Raw genomic sequence first — 18,800 nt, 5'->3', positions numbered from 1 at the left:
TGGGAGGGGTACTTGTTCTTTTCCTTCTTTGCCACATTTGTGTATCACACTGTTTTCTAGTGATATGTACTAATGTGCTCATTTGAAAAAGGTTAAATAAAAAAAATAAAAAATGATCTCTTTAGAGCATATGGCCTCAGTTTCGTGACCTAGGTGGATGTTTTGATTCTCAAAATCGACAGCTCTCATCCAGAGCTATTGGACATATTCAACAACTGTGTAAGGTAGGTCTTAAGCTGGCTAAACAGCAACTCCTTAAAGCTTAATAGGGATAAACCAGTAAATCTTTAATGCTCCATGTGTAAGTCTGTGGTCAGGCTCCCCTTCATTTCTGACATTGAACAAGCATAACTGGTCCAAAAGTTATATCTGCAGTACACAATTTAGAAGTTTATTTTGGTAACCTATCCCTTGAGGACCATGTTAACAAGATTGTGATTTTGCCCTGTTTCATACCTTCTGAAATAAGTTACCCTTTCTACCATCATCTACAGGAGCACGGTTGGTGCAATGTGGGATTCTAAGCAGACTTGATTACTATAATGCTCTTTTGATGGATTGTGGGAAGTTTTATTACTCCAGACTGCATGAAGTTCAAGCAATAGCCACTAAAGTTGCTTTGAATGTACCCAGACATTCCTCTACTTCTTGAGCCGTGGCTGAGCTCAAATGGCTCCCACTGGAGGAATGGATCACATTTAAATCACTTTGCATTGTTTTTAGAGCAATGCACAATAAAGGTCCCAACTTTCTGCTATGGATATTTAAGCTTTACACACCTGTGTGAAAACTGCACTCATCTGATTGACATCTAGCTGCAGATTCCTTACTTTGAATTTACCCAGCTGTCCGACCGGATCGAGAAGATTTTTGCACGAGCAGTACTCCTGCGCACGATAAGTGACCTCGATTGGCTCCTCGTGGCGTTGTCCATGCCGGAAGTGATGTCAGCGTCACCTTTATAGACGCTCCCTCGTTGCGCTGACATCAGTTCTCTTCTTTCTGCCACACTTAGCGCTGATCTTGAGAAACCAACCCCTCTGCCGGTTCTTCCCAGACTTTTTTAGGAAATACCGCCTCCTGGTGTGTAGTGGGATCACTTTAAGGAAGACCAGTTGTAAACCCTGTGGCATTACGGCCATGTCGGTTACGGACCTACACTTTGTGTTTGTGGTGTCTCGAGCACGACCATGGTTTTAAGTCTTGCTTGGCCTGCTGGGCCATGGCAACAAAGGTAGCCCAGCAGAGGACACTTCGTTGCACAACTCCTCGAAGATCCTGCTTGAGAAGGAGGTTGTGAGACTGCTAGGAGCCCCAAGTAGTCGTCTTCCCATTCCTCGGCCCTTAAGGGGAAGAAGTATAAGAAATACAAGAAGTCGACTTTCGGGGAGGAGCCAAGCTCGCGACCGTGATGGCCGCACTGTAGCTCGGCTCCGTCAACCTTCCTGCCTGAATCGTAAATCCTGTACTTAATCCTGCCCCGAGGAGACGCACTCGACGAAATATGGAAAGGTGAAAGGCTGCTTGCACTCACCGTTTGTCCCGGGAGCTCCTGGGTGCCGCGGATCTCGAGCTGTGCCCTTGTTTACTCCGGAGCCTCTGTGGCGTGCAGGCCGGGGACTCGCCCGCGACGGTCGGCCGGAGCGGGGTATCGACGCCGACCCCCGGTGGGGGAGAGGAGTCGGCTGAAGAGGCCATTGTGCGGTTGAACCGGTGGCGACTGACCGGGCCCGGTCTGGTGGCTCGGGGGCTCAGCTGCGGGGCGCGTCCTGCCTCGGACGGGGGTTGACCGTACAGGAGGCTTGTCCCCCCCTTTGTTGTCCTGTCCGGCCATCTTGAAGCCCCTCGCCCGGATTCGGCGGGCGGCGTCCATGAGACGGTGGCGCCGGCTACCCCTTGTGTCTTGGCGGCCCATCTTTCTGCACCAAGATTGCCATTAGCGGGACCCGGCGGGACTCCGCTGGGCCTTGTTTGACGGCCAGGTCCGGGGTTGAGGAACGGAGCGTACTTGTTGCATCGACAAAATGGCGGCTGGCGTCCTGGGTCTCGGACCGGTTGGGGGCGGCGAATCTGGTCTGTCGACCAGCACGATGGCCGAAGATTGTGAGAGTGAACCCACGATTGGCGATGTCTTCGCAGCCCTGTGTTCCTGGCGCGCGACCATGGCCTTTGACGCAGCTGTGCAAGATAAAGGTTCGGCCGCCGGGCTTGTTGGGCCACCCCCCATGTATGATGCCCGACTGAGGGAGTGTGCTGACTTGTCTCTCACTGCTGTTGCAGGGAATGCGGCCGCCGTTCATCTGAGAGTTCTTACGTCTGTTGCTTCGAGTCTCCAGGAGGTTTTGATTGTGGCGGACGTGGGTGAGGGCCCCATGCCGGGGTCCGTCCAGGTCAGTCTGGCCGGAGTACTCAGCGGCTGTTTGACTCGAACTGCTTTGATGGGGTCCCACGGTTGTTCCGTGGGGGACACTTCCCCCCTTTGGTTGGCGGGACTGCACCTACGCTGTTTGCTGCTCCTGACGTGGCTCTTCGCCAGTTTGGGCCGCTGTCGCCATAGTTTGCATTGCTGCTCGAGACTGGGATCCCCTGATTTGCATCCTTGGCCTGCCTTGTTTCGATCCTGTGTAGACTCCATGTCTAACTGCTTGCTGTATTCTCCTTTATTGTGTACTAAAGTAATGATCAGGAGAGGACAGAGGTGAGGTAGTCTTGACTCGGCTGACTGCTAATTAATGTATGGAGATGAGGACTGTTAGCAGCTGAAACAGTATGACCAATTCCTCTTCATGTTCCTGATGTTTGAGTCTGTGTCGATTTCGTTTCGATGTGATTTCGAATTGTGCTAAGGCGGGGGGTGGGAGCTGAATGTTCGACTGCATATCTCCTCTCCCACTGGTTTTTTCTTCCCCCTTAATTTCCTCTTTTTGTCAGTAGTGTTCTTTTCTTACTTTCTGATTCTTCTGTATTTCGGGTTCTACTTAGGGCGAGAGGCACGCTGCCGGGGGGGTAGGCCGTAGCCTTCTGCAGGGGTGCAGGGTGGTGTGGGTGGGGCGGGGTCTTTATATTGTTCGTTTTTTCTTAGTTCTATGGCTCTTTTGTATCACTTTATCGAGACGCTGTGTCTGTGCGCGTACCCCATGGGGTGTTGGCTGGCAGTGTAGGACATGACTTCTTCGCGTTAATGTTAATGATAGCACTCTTACACATTTTACTTGCCTCGTCCCTGACTGTGGGTCTCTAGTATTGTGTGCTCTACTCACCGTGGGGCGCGTACTGCGGCGCTGCGTTCTTTCTTTATTGTTTTTCCCATCCCTTCGTCTACCCTTCTTCTCTTTTTCCCTTTCTTTGGGTTAGTATAGTGGATGGCTATCTTTGTATTGCTGTTTTGACTTCTTTGATTTGTACCAGCACATATTCAAGTGGTGACGGGTGGACGGTGGGCAACGGTGGGTACTGATTCGAAACGGGGAAACTATGCGTTGCCTTTGCCAATTGTTGCTATTACTTCCGATTCTCACTGCTCCTTTGTACTGCCGCTTTACCAACTGCCCGCCATAGGAATTCAGATGTCAACAGTTGCAATTGATCCTGCTATACTTCCTATTATATCATAAAATTAACCTTCTCTTATCCTGCTCCTAGCGGTCGTATCGGGTCCCTTACTGTTGAATGGTTGTTCATATACTGCTGAGAAACTGCTGGAGAATTTCAATTCTGATTTCGTGCGCCTATATTGTGTTGTGGCCGGCCTGATTGGTTGTAGGCCCGTATTTGTACGCTTTTACTTGCACAATAAAGGTTTTAAAATTTTTTTTTAAAAAAAGTTGACTTTCTCTCGTGCATCGGCTGATGTGACAAAGGCGTATCGACGTTCCAGGCCCCACCGGCTCGGAGGGGGCACTTTCAGGTTCTGCGCCACCATCTCCGGCCTCTGCTCCGATGGGCCCCCATGAGCACTGTCATGGATCTGAACGCCGCGCCGGTCGTGCCACTGCGAAATTCTCTGACACTGAAGCCCCCGATGCCAGCTCCATTCTGTTACACAAAGACACGAGGTGAAGCCTCGTCAACTGACACCATTGCCTGTGCCGATAGGATCCCCGTGTCCTAAGTCGGAGCTAGAGACATTTTCTGAAGGGCTAGCCATGGGAGGAGTTACTGGACCCTTTAGAATACCAGTAAGAAGGTGATATTGACTGGTATGAAGAACTCTGGAATGCCCGATGTCTGAACACATCCCCAGACACTGATATGCTTTCTTCCCCATCTGTGGCTACGGAGGAGCGTCTTATTCCATAAAGAGCGGAAATCCTGGATCTCGAGTTGCCCTTCGTGGCAGTCAAGACTAACATCTTGATGCAAGTGCTACAACCAGGAGCTTCTGCTTCCAAACCCCTACTTCCTTTTAATGAAGCACAAATAGATGTTTTACTGGGAAACCTTGTCTAAACCCAGCACAGGGGCTCCTGTGAATATGACAAATGCCCGCCGCCACCGACCTGCACCTGGGGACCCAGAACTTCCTCACCCAACACCCCCCACCCCTGAGCTTGATGATCCAAGCCTCTACGTCCCATGCCGCATTCCCTGTCGCACCTCCGGACATGGAATCCAATAGGCTGGATAGCTTGGGAAAGAAAATGTTTTCTTCGATCAGGCTTGCATTGCAGTCTGTGAACACCATATGCTTATTGGGCTGTTACTCCCACACACTCTAGGACATGGTTGAACAAGTGCTGCCACGGGTCCCGGAAGAAGCTTGGGCTGTGCTCTCCCAAGCTGTCAAGGTAGGGAGAGATGCGGTGAAGTTCACCATTATCGGTAGTTTGCTAAGGCAGACATGGCACTGGAGCGCTTTAACATCTCACGGGCTACGGTCAAGTTCTTGGGCCTCTCAGTTGACCCTCGTCAACCGCACCCTGCTTATCGCTCTTTTTGTGGCTACAGAAGGGGCTTTCAACCGCATTAGCCAAACTCCAGCCACTGCCCCACGTATGCCTCCCAGTCTACGCGGGGGCGAGGACACGATTCATAACCCTGTGGGTCAGGTAGCCAGAGGTCGGCCACAGCCCTCTAACACATCCCTCTTCCACCCCCCCCTCCCCACCCCCTCGCAGCCTCTAAGCCTTCCTGATCTTGTCCTACAAGATCGTGGGTGTCCAGTTGGTGGCAGAATCAGCCATCATCTCCACCACTGGCAGTCCATCACATACTCCCTTCCTGTCAAATCCTCCCTTTGACTGACAAAGGATCCTCTGTACTTGCTCTGCAAGGACGTCACAGTGCTCTTGGCCAAGGGAGCCATATAGAGGGTTCTGGTGGTGGCTGCTATTCTTGCTACTTTCTGTTTCCCGAAAAAAACAAAGGGCTTCGCCCTAATTTAATTTTAGATCTCAGAACCCTCAACCTGTTCTTCAAGAAGAAGTTCAAGTTGCTCACATTGCTTCAGGTCTTGTTTGCCCTGGACCCAGGAAACTGAATGGTAGCGTTGGACTTGCAGGATGCTTATTTTCATCTTCCCGTCCTGCCTGCCCATTGGAGTTACCTGTGATTTACGGTAGGCTGCAAGCACTTCCAATTCATCAGGCTCCCTTTTGGCCTTACTAAAAGTTGTTCAGTTGTTCGCCAAGGTGATGGTGGCAGTCGCAGCTCACCTATGCAGATCAGGGGTGCCAGTTTTCTCCTATCTCAACGACTGGCTGCTGAAGGTGGCATTGCCCCACTTCCAGACCGCAGCAACACTTCTGCATTTGCTCGGGTTCAGTATCAATGTGCCGAAGTTACTCTCTTAGATGCTTACATTAATCTGAGCTGTTCTGGACAGTGCAGTTTCAGACTTATCCTCCCGAGCAGCAAGTTGAGGATATTCAGCCTATGATACCGATGTTTCAGCATCTATCCTGGATTTTGATGAGAATGGCTCAAGCTGCTGGCCTCATGGCCTCCTGCATCCCGCTACTGACACATGCCAGATAACATATGCAGGCTCTGCAGTGGGACCTGAAGTTCCAGTGGCGCAGCACCAGGGGAATCTCTCAGACATGGCTCAGATCTCGGAGGGAACTGCAAAAGACTTGCAGTTAGGGCTGATGAACTGTGATTTATTCAGAGGCAGACCCCTCTCCCTTCCAGATCTCGCAGCAGTGACAGATTTGTCACTTCTGGGATTGAGTGGCCTTCTGGGAGGGGCGGTGATCAGAGGACTCTGGTCTCTGGCGGAATCTGGACTCCATATAAACATGCTGGTCCTCCGGGCGATCAAACTCCGTTATACACGCAGCAGCAGTTTTAGTTACACTAAATGGATCTCTGCTTTTATGGACATTTAGTAGGGTACTACAAAGCCTATTCCCAGTCAGCATCATCCAGTGCCCCCAAATCTAGTTACCATTTACCTCAGTTTGTCTATTGTTGGCACATTTTATTTTTTTGAAACTATTTTTATTGCATTTTCAACAGAACAAACAAAACAAGATAAATGCATTACGCGCCAACCATTATTCCAACAATAAATCCTAATATTCTCTTTAGTGCGGTATGTATAACAAAACAATAACACACTATCTGGTGGTTAGCTTGTTCAGTGTCTTGGATCCTCCAAAGGTTGTCAAGCTTGCTTGTCAATGCGGATACAATAGAAACTGGTGCCTTCATGGAGGCCAAATGAATCTACCAGGGCCGAGAAGGACAGAGTTTGACCATTTTGGAATAAGTCCCCAAGGTGTTGAATGCATCTTGGGTACAAAGTTACAGCTCCTGGCCAGTAATGCAGCTGCGCTGGGTCCATAGTCTAATTTAAAGAATAGGCAGAAAAGTGAGCCATGGGGCTAGTAAGTTGTAATTCCTTGCAAGGCAGGTAAGTGTTGCCTAAAATAAGCATGACAAATCTGGTTTGAGCTGGGTCCCAGGGAGTGCTAGCGTCAAGAGTGATGCCTGTAGTTTGGCTAGTGCTGGCAGGGGCTCCATTGCCGGTGCAAAGAGAATGGCAGATGAAGTGCATAACTCTCTTGCACCCCTGCCAACTGTGATGGAGTCCAATAGCTGACTCCCATCGCACTTGGATTGTTTGTCTTGTGTATAGTAAGTGTATCAAATGGATGAGGTGATGCCCTAGCCAATTCATGTTAATACGCCAAATAATTATTCCCCCCTGAGCGTATTCAAGGCTCTAGGCCGGCTTTCCTGGGCTGCCTCTGACTGTAGAGCTGACAGATATTGAGGGTTGTTTTCCTACCAGAGACTAACCCAGTCTGGTCCGGTGCAGTGTCTCTGTGCTCCTTCCCCAGTTTTAGTAGCGAGACTAGGGAGGCATCCCTCTCCTGCATCCGTCTTATTGAGCTTCTTCAGTTTGTAGCAAGCTCACACATGTGCGTCTTGTAGAGCGTGGCCGGCATGCCGTCTGTCCCAGTGGCCTTACCCATTGCCAGCCCCAGTATGGCTGCCTACTCATCTTGGACTGTAATGGGAGCATCCAACTCTTCCTGGTCCTCTGGAGAGATTCAGGAGAGAGGAGTGGCTTCTAGGTAAGCATGCAAAGTTGTGCAAGGGCCTCCGCCAGGAAGCGGGGGAGGCTCAATAGGACTGAGTAATAAGTGGTACAAGCATATTTTTTGTGTGTGGAGTTAAGTGGCAGACTATTCACTGACAGAAACTATATTGGGTTGCCTGGTCGCTCTGTTTATGAGCCATGCTAGGAGGCGGCCTGACTTATTACCCTGAGTGGAAACTGAGGGACACCAATCAAAATAGGGGGAAACTATCCTGTCCAAGCATGCATATACATTGTGTTGGGGAATAGTAGAAGTAGAGTTTAAACCCTTGCCCCCCTCCTCTCTGTGCCTCCTGCCTCCCCCTCCCCCCACCCCCACCCCCTAGGTTATGAGGGCACCAAGCATCTGTCATGGATCACTGTTGGAGCCATGTCGCCAAGTTCCAAGCATTAGTGAATATGGAATTATTCGGCCAATTTGGGGGTCTAACACACAATTGAGGGTGACCAATATGCAGCGAACCAAGAGGACTTTCCGATTGCCATGGGCCACCCACGGGCATCCCAGGCTTACATTGTGGCAGGGACACCTTGGAGTCCATGAAGTAGTGTAGCCTACATGAGAAGGCTTGTGCTACAGGAGATGGTCTTCTGTCTGTGCAGGGTGGGAGGGGGTCACTCAAGGAGGTGAGTCATGTTCACATGGTGGAGTAGAGGTGGAGATCGTTGCACCAGAGTCCTCCTATAAGGAGTTTTAGGAGTCCCTATGGGGTTCCAGTAATGTGTTGGCTGCATCCAGGTTAGAGCTGTGTCTGCTCCTAACTTGTTCCAGGGGTGCTGCAGCTACTAAGGAGGATCTACCCGGACCCCTCCAGAAGCGGCAGCAGCCAGACCTGTGCTCTTTGCTCTCCAAGGGGCAGCCAGTTGCGTAGGAGAGGCCCAAGCCTCCACCAAGTCCTAGGCATCAGAGGTGTCTGTAAAATTGAGCCTTGTTATCTAAGATGATCTTCGGTTTAGTCAAGAGGAGGAGAGCTTATTTGATCCCCAGCTCTCGCAGTTTTCGTATAATTCCAAGGAAAATTGCATGTTGCCAGTGTATAGTCCTGGAAGAGAAATATTCACTGCTTGCCTTTCAGAAGAGTCATATTGTCTTGCATTCGCTGCCCTCTGGAAGATCCAAAACTCAGATTTTACTGTGCTGGACTTGCTCTTCACATTCTGCACAGTGTTAAAAAAATGGATGTGTTCCTTGAGGTCCGAGTTATTTTTTAAGGTCAAGTGTGTGTGGCTAGAGTTCAGGGAGCGTCTTCTCTTACTGGGTCACCTGTGAGTTTGCATTGGTAGTCGTGCAGGCTTTTAATACATTTAGACCCTGCATCCACCTTCACCTCTAGATAAACCCTAAAGGCCTCAATCGTCTGAAGAAGGGCATTTAGCTTATCTGGGGTCTCTTTGGAGGCATTGGGGTGGGTAACATCTAGGGTAACTGAAGACTCTGGGGCCCCTGACCTAAAAATGTTTTGTCCGCCTCATTAGGACAGCCAAATAAATCCAGGTAGTCCAGTTGAATGTTTGGTCTGCTTTCCTCTGGCACTCCCCTTGTGGTCCCCGCGGAGGGATGCAGGCTGTACAAGCCTCAAGATCTCAGTGGAATCACTCTCCTATGCAGGAGACCAGTATATCCAGATGGAGCCTTAGGGGCCCCAGTAGCCTGCCCAGCAGCAAGGGGGGTGGTGTCGGGGGAATTTCCTGCTGGTCAAATATTCAGATTCTGGGGCATACTGGAAGGGGTCCCATGGCCGTAGATATTTCAGAGTCTCGCTGGTGGTCCGGAAACCGCAATCATGCCCAGCAAAGAATAGGTTCTACAAGTCTGCTCCCTCTGGGGTCCAGCCATTTGCTTGTGCGGCAAGGTCATTGGCTAAGCTCCTCTCCCTCCCAGGAGTATCTGGTTGGCCACAGCTGCAGTTGTACAGCGCTCAAGGTGTGGCCAGAAGTGCGCTGATACCAGACGCTGATTTTTGCTGGGGTAGCAAGGTGTGGTCTGGACTCCTCCAGTGAGACGTGGTTGGGAGCTCTAGGTTAAGCGACCACCATGTTGGCTACGCAAGCCACGCCCCCATTAGGGGCTTGTTGTTGAGTATTGTTTTAGAAGTCATCAAGATGGGCCTTCTTGGCAGTGATACAAACAGTAACTTACTTTCTAGGGGCAAACGCTATGATCTCTGCATCACCTTGCATTTTCACAGCTAGGGTGTGTTGGAATATTTAGGCATCAGATCAGAGGAATCTATTGAGCTTATTCGCCACATTAGAAATAAATGAAATGGTGTGGGGAGGGTATTGGGGGACTTTAAACATTTTGTGAGGGAGAGGAGAGTGTTGAGCTCCCAGTTCAGGCTAAAGGAAGTTCTAGTGTGACTGGAGTGACGCAGAAAAAGTCTGATTTTGTGCTTGAAATAATTTAAACTTTGGGACTGAGTGGTATGGAAGATTACGGCCTCTGATCCGCTTTACCTTCTCGAGATGGTGATGTGGTTGGCTACAAAATGCTTGAATGTTTACAAAACCTCACTCTTATGTGGAAAGAGAATTTTTCTAACTAGAGATTTCTTAAGTATGTCATTGGTTGCGTAGTAGTATATATTCCGTTTTTTCCAGCAAGTCTGTTAAAGGACACACTATGTTCTTACCATAGTCCTCCTTAATCCAGTCTTCGACATCACATTAGACTATTGCCAAACTGGACATACTCTGCCTATATTTTTCTTTGCTAAATTTTTGTGTTTGGAGCATTGCACACTTTGAATGTGACATGCACATGAGAAAGATAAACCAACCCTTATTTCCATTCGTTTTCGTCTTGTTGGTAGCAGTGATGTCAGAGGCCAAGATGGGATGAACTGGGGTTTTTTCTGCCTCGCTCTTGAGGTAGGAAGAAACTCGTAGAATTTTTGTACCACGCCTCATCATTATTTTTCAGCACTAAAGTAAGTAGCCGGTGCAAAACTTAAAACTACTGGAGGAGTTAGGGTCCCAGTTAGTGAGTGTCAACAAAACACTTGTTAAAAGAATGGTGTGTGTCCTAGCCATATGAAGTGGTTTTTGTAAGTAGATTGAGTGTGAAGTCATTTCTTTTGTGATGAAATTAAGACTGTTTACTGAATACTGGCCTTTGCCAAAGGTTTTCCAGAAGTGTTACTGTATTATAACCCTTACGTTCTGTAATGTACTCGCAAGATAAGGATATATGTTTTACTTTAGCTACTCAAGAGCCACAGTTGTTGAAAAACGATATGTTTAAGTAATTGCTATATTTTACTTGCTCATTATGGTTTGCATGCTCCATTTTACCACTCACACTAAATTTGTCAAAGAACGCATGAGATGTCACCTTTTTTTTAACTTTATTTATGGAAGCATCGCTCATAGAGCACATAATATATTCCCCTTGATTTTATTTTCTACAAATCATGTTTTTTTAACACTCTGTTATCACGGTGGAGCCATTGGCTGATCCTTGCATGATATCAAGTACACCTCATGTTCAGATGACTACCAAAGTGTACCAGCACAAACTTTAAAGAAAATGATTGATTTCTTTTTTAATCAGATGAGTTGCAGAATGTACAATCAGAAAATAATGAGACAAAACACGATATTCAGAAGTTGCAAAAAAACTTGTTTGAAGCCCAGGAGTTGGCCAGAACAAGTAAACAGAAATGTGTTGAACTTCAAGGTGAGATCAAACCTAGTACCATATGTAAGGGGGCTCATCAGAAAGTAAAATAATGTGTATGGTGTATGGAAATTGTTGTCTTTACTGAAGGTAAAGGAAATAGCAACAGCAGGTGAGTTTAGTAATGGTTTTATTGATGAAATATTTACGTGTTGTTGTGCTAAGTTTTTTTTCTCTGTCATAAGATGAAATATTCAAATAATTTTCTTTCCAAAAAGCGATACTTTGTCATTTTTATCTGTGGTGGTAAAAGTGCGTATGGCTTTAGGGATAAGCTATTTTTTATATTAAGTTAACAGTCATCCTACAGGAGGCTTTGATAATTCTAAAGATTTTTTTTTAAACGAGCTAAGCATTCGTTAATGGTAGTCCCGATGTTTTGTTCAGGGAATTTTTATGACTTTATAGCATAAACAGCAAAATCCATATTGATCAGAAATTACATTTCAGTTAAGCTACATACTTGTCCATGATAAATGCTTAGGAAATAGATGAATGTAGGTGCTTTTTCTATTTTGTTTTCTTCTTTAAACCATTGTATTGACATGTTATTGAAAAATCCATTATTTAACAACGAAACCTTTGGATTCCCCCACACTTAGCTGTTAATATAGATTCACAGCATGACTCCGGGGTGCACTCTTCTCTCTTGCATGGTTTGGTCACCTTCTTTTTGTCGATCAGATATTCACTTGACCCATATTTCCTGCTAAGTAAGGGTCACCGCAACTGACACATGTATTGAGACCTTGTCAAAGTGCCCATGCAGTATTCCCTGTATCTTCACATGTTTTTGTGAATAAGCTCTTGCAATATATTGCCACACAGCCACTCCTGCACCATTGGGGCTTCCTGCTAATGTTTAGCAATGTCAACTGTGACTGACATGACCAAAGTTAACACTGTTATGACACATCTGGTCAATTGAAGGTCTTGATCCTACCCAAACGGAGCACCTTGGAATCTAGCTCCGGTTTACTGGCCAGCACCTCATATTTTTTCCTACCTCACAATATTATTCTTGGATCACCTTACAGCTCCATACAGTGAAGAAAATACGTACCTTCTTCGGTGAGGCATCTCCAGACAGTTAGGGAGAAGATGCAGCAAATCTTTTGCAGTTTGTCTCTAATAAAGTGCACATGATATAAATAATTAAACAGGGTCAATTTTAGTTGCTTTGAAATGTCCACATTCTTGGGTGCCATCTTGGCCTCTCATAATTTCTTATCCTATGGTTTGACCAGGTGTTTTATCCATAATGTCATTGACTTGTTTGCATTATTTATAATTGGAATCCTATTTATTTTTTTCAACTCAACGTAATCTGTTGTCAGCTTTGCTTCCAACAACTGTTCAAATCCTTCTTCCTCAGCGTCCACCTGTCCAAGGCTGGTATCCATCCTGAGCAGTGTTACTTTAGTGAGCCTGCCAATTCTTCCTAGAATACTTCCCACCTGGTTACTCCAACTCCTAAGAACTATGATATAATTAAGTCTTTTCTGGGCCCATCAACTGTAAAAAAGTTGTAATGGTCCCTCTGACTCATAAAGTACTACATTTATTACAGTCACTTGATTAGCCTAGTCAATACAAAGTAGATTGGACAATACAGACCAACAGTGTATACCTAATGGTAACCAATTCCCCTTTCGACAAGTAACCAAATATAATCACCTAAGATCCCCTTACTTTGATGAAAAAAAGTTTACCATTGTTATGGATGCAAAGTTTTGGAGCACATCCTTGAACCTTAGCTGAGCAGCTACCTTATACAGAGCGATTCTAATCATTACAGGAATCGAACATTTGATCCAGTGTTGTTGGCCAATCACAGATGAGTAACAGGACCAAATACAGATCCTGGAAATCCTGTTTTTTGCTTGTCATGTTAATGTTATGGTATTGGAAGTTGTCATTTCCAAGATGGAACTTTGCTGTCTGCCCCATTTTTGAACCCTCTGCTGAGGGTATCACTAAGTTATCACAGTTTAATTTCGGGAGCAGAAGGAGAAACAAAGAAGCTAACCATCTTTATCAGTCTGTATCCCATTCATTGTGAATGTCCTACAAAACAACCAGTTATTAGCATATTGTGATGCCACTGCCTGACATACGTGGGCTTTTTGATTGATTGCATTACCTGGCACCCTTCACTTTTGTGAAAGATCATGACAGTGCCCTGTTGACTAACATTGGCCACTGGTTCTTTGTACAACAACCTAGCATACTAAAGTGTCAAACCAACATTTTATTTTTCCCAGCACAAGCAACATGCAGCTTTAATAAAGGACATTTTGACTATGTGTATGCCATAGGTAGCAATCCAAGGGATCCCTGGAGGCTGTGGGTCATAGTCAAGACCTTGTGTAAATGCCAGAGGCTGTTTGTTTGAACTATAAAAAGAAAAAGAAAAACCGTTTTTATATGGGTGTAGAGGGTCTTCATCCTATACTGTAGCCTGTTTTGCAGCGTGAGCAAATTCTTTCATATGTACATTGATTATAGAAGTTGGGCAAAGAGGCTCACAGCCCAGGTGAATTTCCCACTTTAGGAATAACACTGACCAATGCTTCTTTTTAGAGTATCTTGGCCACAAGCCCGTCAGCAGAAGTGCTGGATCTGGACTCCATGTCGTACAAGTAAAGTAGTAGTCTCTAAGTTACCCCTCCCCTTTTTCCTGCCTTTTTTGTTTTGTCTCAGTCCAGGTCCTGTTGCAGCATTGAATCCAACTGCCACAACACATTTCCTTTTGCAGTAGGTATGGGTGTACATATTCTCTTCAAAGATTGTTATTGGTTTCATTATTTCTAGTTGCTCTGTCCTTACCACCCTTCCATCCAGCTCTCACTGTGGGTCCAGACCTTTTTTCAATAACATGGGTGTTTCAGCTTGTTTATCCATTCTGCCCTAGTGTGGCACATGAATACCTCTATCCTTTACCTTAGTTACAGCAGCTCTCATGCACTGGTATATGCCTTAAGTCCCATGGAAGGCTGGTTAGCCCCCAGGTGGGAAAGTACTTTCTGTTGCGCTGGGAGTTAACTGTAGGGTAACTGCAATGCTGTGATGAGTTTTCTAGAATCATCTTCTCTACTCCATTGTGTATTCTGGAGGTTTCCAGACACAAGTACGTGTACTCAGTGCACATTCAGTGATCTTACAGGCTGCATTGTTGGCTGTTATCAAGACAAACTACAGACTGTTGTAAACCTGTACCACCACTCGATTTGTGTGTTTATTAGGGCATGTTGTTGCTCACAGACACTGTCCCAGAGTGTGGAACAGCTTTTGAATGAGGATGGAATTACACATCTGACATACTTTTACCCACAGATTTTCCACATTATGAGTATTCACCAGCCACCAGACTGTATCCAGAAATATTTTCAGCAGTACCTCTGCGCACTAGTAGGTGGCCAGGTGAAGCCCCTACCCCGGTTCATGCCGGATATTACATGCAGAGCCTACATAGCTGCATCTTCTCCGTACTGACCTCAGTTCCTTTCTTTCATGCCTCTCGATCTCTCTTGAAGTCAGTAGACCTTGCAACCCATTCTGCAAATAGCCCTGGCACAACCAGAGTTGGTGGTACCATCTGCAATTCCGAGGCAGATGGAAGAGTTCTGTGAAGCCATACTCAGACTCTGGGATCTTTACCGGGCCTCAAGGAGCGGCGAAGCCCCCCATCTGAGATACATCCGGTTTGTATGCCTCAGTTGAATCCACCAATGGTCTCCCCATCTTCTACACCAACTAGGTCTCTGGCACCGCAATCCACGGTGGTTCCCGGAGACTCGATGATGACTCCATTGACACCAGAGGACAAGGTGCCCATTGTGCTTTCTGGCTCAGAGTGGGCGCCGGTGTGACCTCGACTGATGTCGCTAAATTTCTGTTGCAGTATCTTTCCCCCTGTGACTTACCACCTACTCAAGGACAAAACACATACTTTGGCTCTTTCGGGTTCAGTGTTTCAAATCCTTCCAGGTGTCCCGCAAGTCCTCCAACCTGTCCTAAACCATGCCTTTCACGATGGTCATGGTTTGGCCAAATTCACTATTTATTGTGACTTGGACACCACCAGTTTCATCGGATGAGCCAATATAGCCAGGTTCAGAACTGGGGTGATGCAGTGAGCTAAATAACGGTGATGGATTAAGCCCTGATCTCTTGACTGGGTAAGAGTGGTCTGCTTAATTCAGACACTCTGTTCATCAATACCCCCTTTTCTGAAGCATCAGAGGAATCAGCAGAAGTATCTGAGAAACCAACCAGGTTCAGGCGCTTGTTGAAGCGACCCCACGGTCAGGAGTTCTGAGGATTAGAATAAGATCTGTTGTTGTAAAAATCTTTTTGTAAATATGGATATGTATTTTCTAAGTTGTAATTCTTAATGTCTTCATTTTATTAAACTTTTTATTGTGTTCTAGTCTGTGGAAGTCAGCAATGGTCTTTCCAACTTGTTCAAGTAGCTTTTTACTTTCTGTTGTAGTGCTAGAGTCCTGTAGTTGTTTCTCTTTATCAAGGATCCCAGTTTCTAGGGATTTTAAAGTTTCAGTGGCAATATCAATATCTAGAACAAGCCAATGCCGGGAACAAGTTGTGCCAATATAACTGAAGCTTGTTATATATACCTCTAGTAACGTCCACCGTGGCAAACTTTACAATTTACCATATGGATCCTACACTTGCTCCAACGAGGTTAGCCAACTCCCTCCACTGACACCACAACGCCAATCATATTGCATCAACTCTAATGTGTAGGCACTTAGAACTTGCACATTAGCCTTCTATGGTACCTCTTAACTCGCCAAATAGGTCGCTCTTCCGGCCATCACTGTCACCCACACCTCGGTAAACGCACATTCACCCGTAGGTTTAGATTCCTTTCTTTCACCTTTCTTAATTCTTTTTTCATCAGTCATTGTTGTGTTCATTCCGGTTTATGAGATCTGTCTTTATCCAGTCACATTGTCGTCGCAGTCACAATTTGTCACGGCTGTATATACTAAACAAATGCATGTTCTTGCTGACCTTCTGATATGTTTACTATATCTACATGTTTTGTCTAATTTTGACAGGTGGCCTGTTTTATCTTCCCCATTCTCTACCCCACAGGCTTTGTGAAAATATCAGGCAATTAATTTTCTAGTCTTGTTGATGATCCTTGCAATTTAAGAGCTAGGGATCGAAACGTCGTTGACTTTTTAAACAGTACCTCTGTTTCGCAATTTGTATGAAGAATGTGGCTACTGTTTTTGGCTAGCTTACTTGACTTTATGATTATTTCAAGCCGCCATTGCTCTACTGTTGCCTGAAACCTTTGTTTTATGTTTTTTGTTTGCTTTTTCCTATATTGGGTGCAGGATTGCGTCCTTTTCTTCATTTGTGTGTTGTTCCTTATGAAAATTATCGTTGATCAAAATTGCACATTAAAAATTCTTTGTCTGGCTGGGCATTGAATATCTATAGTACCCATCAAGGTCTATATGCTATTGTCTCCTTTTTATTCTCTATCTAAGGACCATTGTTTTTCTAAAGTAATACACCAAAAGTAGGGCATGGAATGTCATTCCTGCCACATTTTGGTGCCAAAAGAGGACAGAGGCCTTTGTCCAATTTTAGACCTTTGTGCACTCCACACCATTTTTTTGAGGGAAATATTCAAGATGCTCGCACTGGCCAAGGTCTTGACTGTCCTCATCCCTAATGACTGCATGGTGGCATTAGACCTACAGGGTGCCTCTTTCCATATACTTGTCCTGCACGCCCATCGGTGCTACTTGAGGTTTGTGGTGGCGCAGGAGCTTTTTTAGTTCGCTTTGCTCTCCTTTGGTCTTACCAGTGCACCTAGGGCTGTTAACGAAAATGATGATGAAGATAGCAACACACCTTTGAAGTTCGAGGGTCTCAGTCTTCCCCTACCTTAACAACTGGCTTTTGGAGGCGTGATGGTGCCAGGCACTTGTCACACACCTACAGACTATGGCGAACCTCCTGTCATGTTTGGGCCTCACTATCACAGTGAAGCAGTCACACCGGACTCCTCAGATGCTCCCCTTTATGAGAGCCATCTACAGTCCAGTTTCATGTCTCCCAATCTCCCCCCCACCCCAGAAAAGTGTGTCTGTTGCAATCAGGCTATGATCCAGTCGGACTCGTAATGTCAGCAGTTCTGAGCACTGGAGGTTCCAAGGTATGTCTCGCTAGGAGATGCGTTCCACTTATAGTTGAACTTTGGACACCTGAAACCTCTACTGCCCAGAGTTCTAAAGAAGCTCAGGACTGACTGGGCCCGAGTCATCCTTTTGACGCATGGATTGTGCACAGAGGGTATGGTATCCAGAGCTCTCTGATCAGGCTAGTCATCTGGGAGTACCTGCTGTCACAGCACCTTCATGCACAGCCGAACATCATCAACCTTCCCAAGGAGGTGGTTGATGTCATCTTGACAGCCAGGTGTCCTTCGCCAAAAACTGTAAAGCCCGGTTATTTGGAACAATTTGTGGTTTGGCACGGCACAATCCAGATTCACTTTTCTTTTTGTCTCTTGCCCGATAAGGCTTTGATTTAGGCACAGATAAAGGATCATTTTTAGCTCTTTTGGTCTTTTTGCTGTTGCCAGACCAGCCCTCATTGTAATCACTAGTTGTGATGCGTCTCAAACACTTGTTACCTCCCTGTCCACAACGGGATCTTAACTTGGTTCTCTTTCATTTGATGTGTACTCCCTTTGAACCACTTCATAGCTGTCCTTTGTACCTTCATGCCATCAAGACAGTGTTCCTCGTTGCCATAACATCAATTGGGCGAGTGAGCGAACTCCAGGCTCTCTGTTTTAATATGCTGTTAACCAGCTTCTTTCCTGAGAAACTTCTTCTGCGGAGGCAAGCATCCTTCTTGCTTAAAGGTGTGACGTTGTTCCATGTAGGCCAAATGATCACCCTGCCAGCATTCTTTGCTGCGCGACACTCTCTTAGGAGAAGGAAAGACTCCATCACTCAGACCCCAAAGCAGCACTGAGCTTTTACATCGAGTGGACAATCAAATCTTTGTGGGGCTCACAGACAAAAAAAGCTAAGGCCATGCAGATAAGAGGCATATCCGATTAGATGGAACTCTGCATAAAGATCTTCTACGAACTGGCCAAAAAGCAGCCTTCAGAAAGGACTGCAAACTTTTTTCCACCAGGGCCAAAGCTTCTATTGCGTGTGTCGGCACACAGAGTTCCTGAGATACTGCTGAAAAAGTGTCTGAATCTGGATTCTTGGGGAATATCAAACCTTGAGGAATTAGCAGTTCCAGTCTCTATCAGAAAAAACATCACTGAATGTAACTAGTTCACCAAGCTTCCTGAGTGGTGATTGGTCTATGCAGTCCTATGTTGTACTTTATCTGGTTGACTCACAATTACCAAGAAATTAGGGCCAAGCAGCCTTCACCTGGATAATATTGACCATTTGTAAGGATAAGTCAGTGTGGGGCCAAGAACATCCACAAAGTCCTGAAGCTGATACCCAGTTGTATTCACCTTCTGCCTTGGTCACTCCAAGGAATGTCCACTGCTAT

At 46.2% G+C, this 18,800-nt stretch overlaps 1 protein-coding gene across 8 annotated transcripts in view; it reads left to right on the top strand.

Annotated features, from left to right (window-relative positions):
* SLMAP (sarcolemma associated protein) overlaps positions 1-18,800 on the top strand; it is a 1,163,639-nt gene that overhangs the window by 777,242 nt on the left and 367,597 nt on the right. For 4 of the 8 annotated variants that reach the window (XM_086939104.1, XM_086939105.1, XM_086939101.1 and 1 more), the window contains one exon: positions 11,103-11,228. The exons of the other annotated variants lie outside the window; for them this stretch is intronic. In XM_086939104.1, the coding sequence (XP_086795230.1) occupies positions 11,103-11,228 (126 nt within the window). The remainder of the gene's footprint in view (positions 1-11,102; positions 11,229-18,800) is intronic. 8 annotated transcript variants of the gene reach the window in all.

The sequence above is a fragment of the Lissotriton vulgaris genome, chromosome 9 (genome assembly GCF_964263255.1).
Source record: "Lissotriton vulgaris chromosome 9, aLisVul1.2, whole genome shotgun sequence".
Classification (NCBI taxonomy): Eukaryota; Metazoa; Chordata; class Amphibia; order Caudata; family Salamandridae; genus Lissotriton; species Lissotriton vulgaris.
The sequence above is the reverse complement of the archived record's forward strand: the minus strand, read 5'-3'. Positions and strand labels throughout refer to the sequence as shown.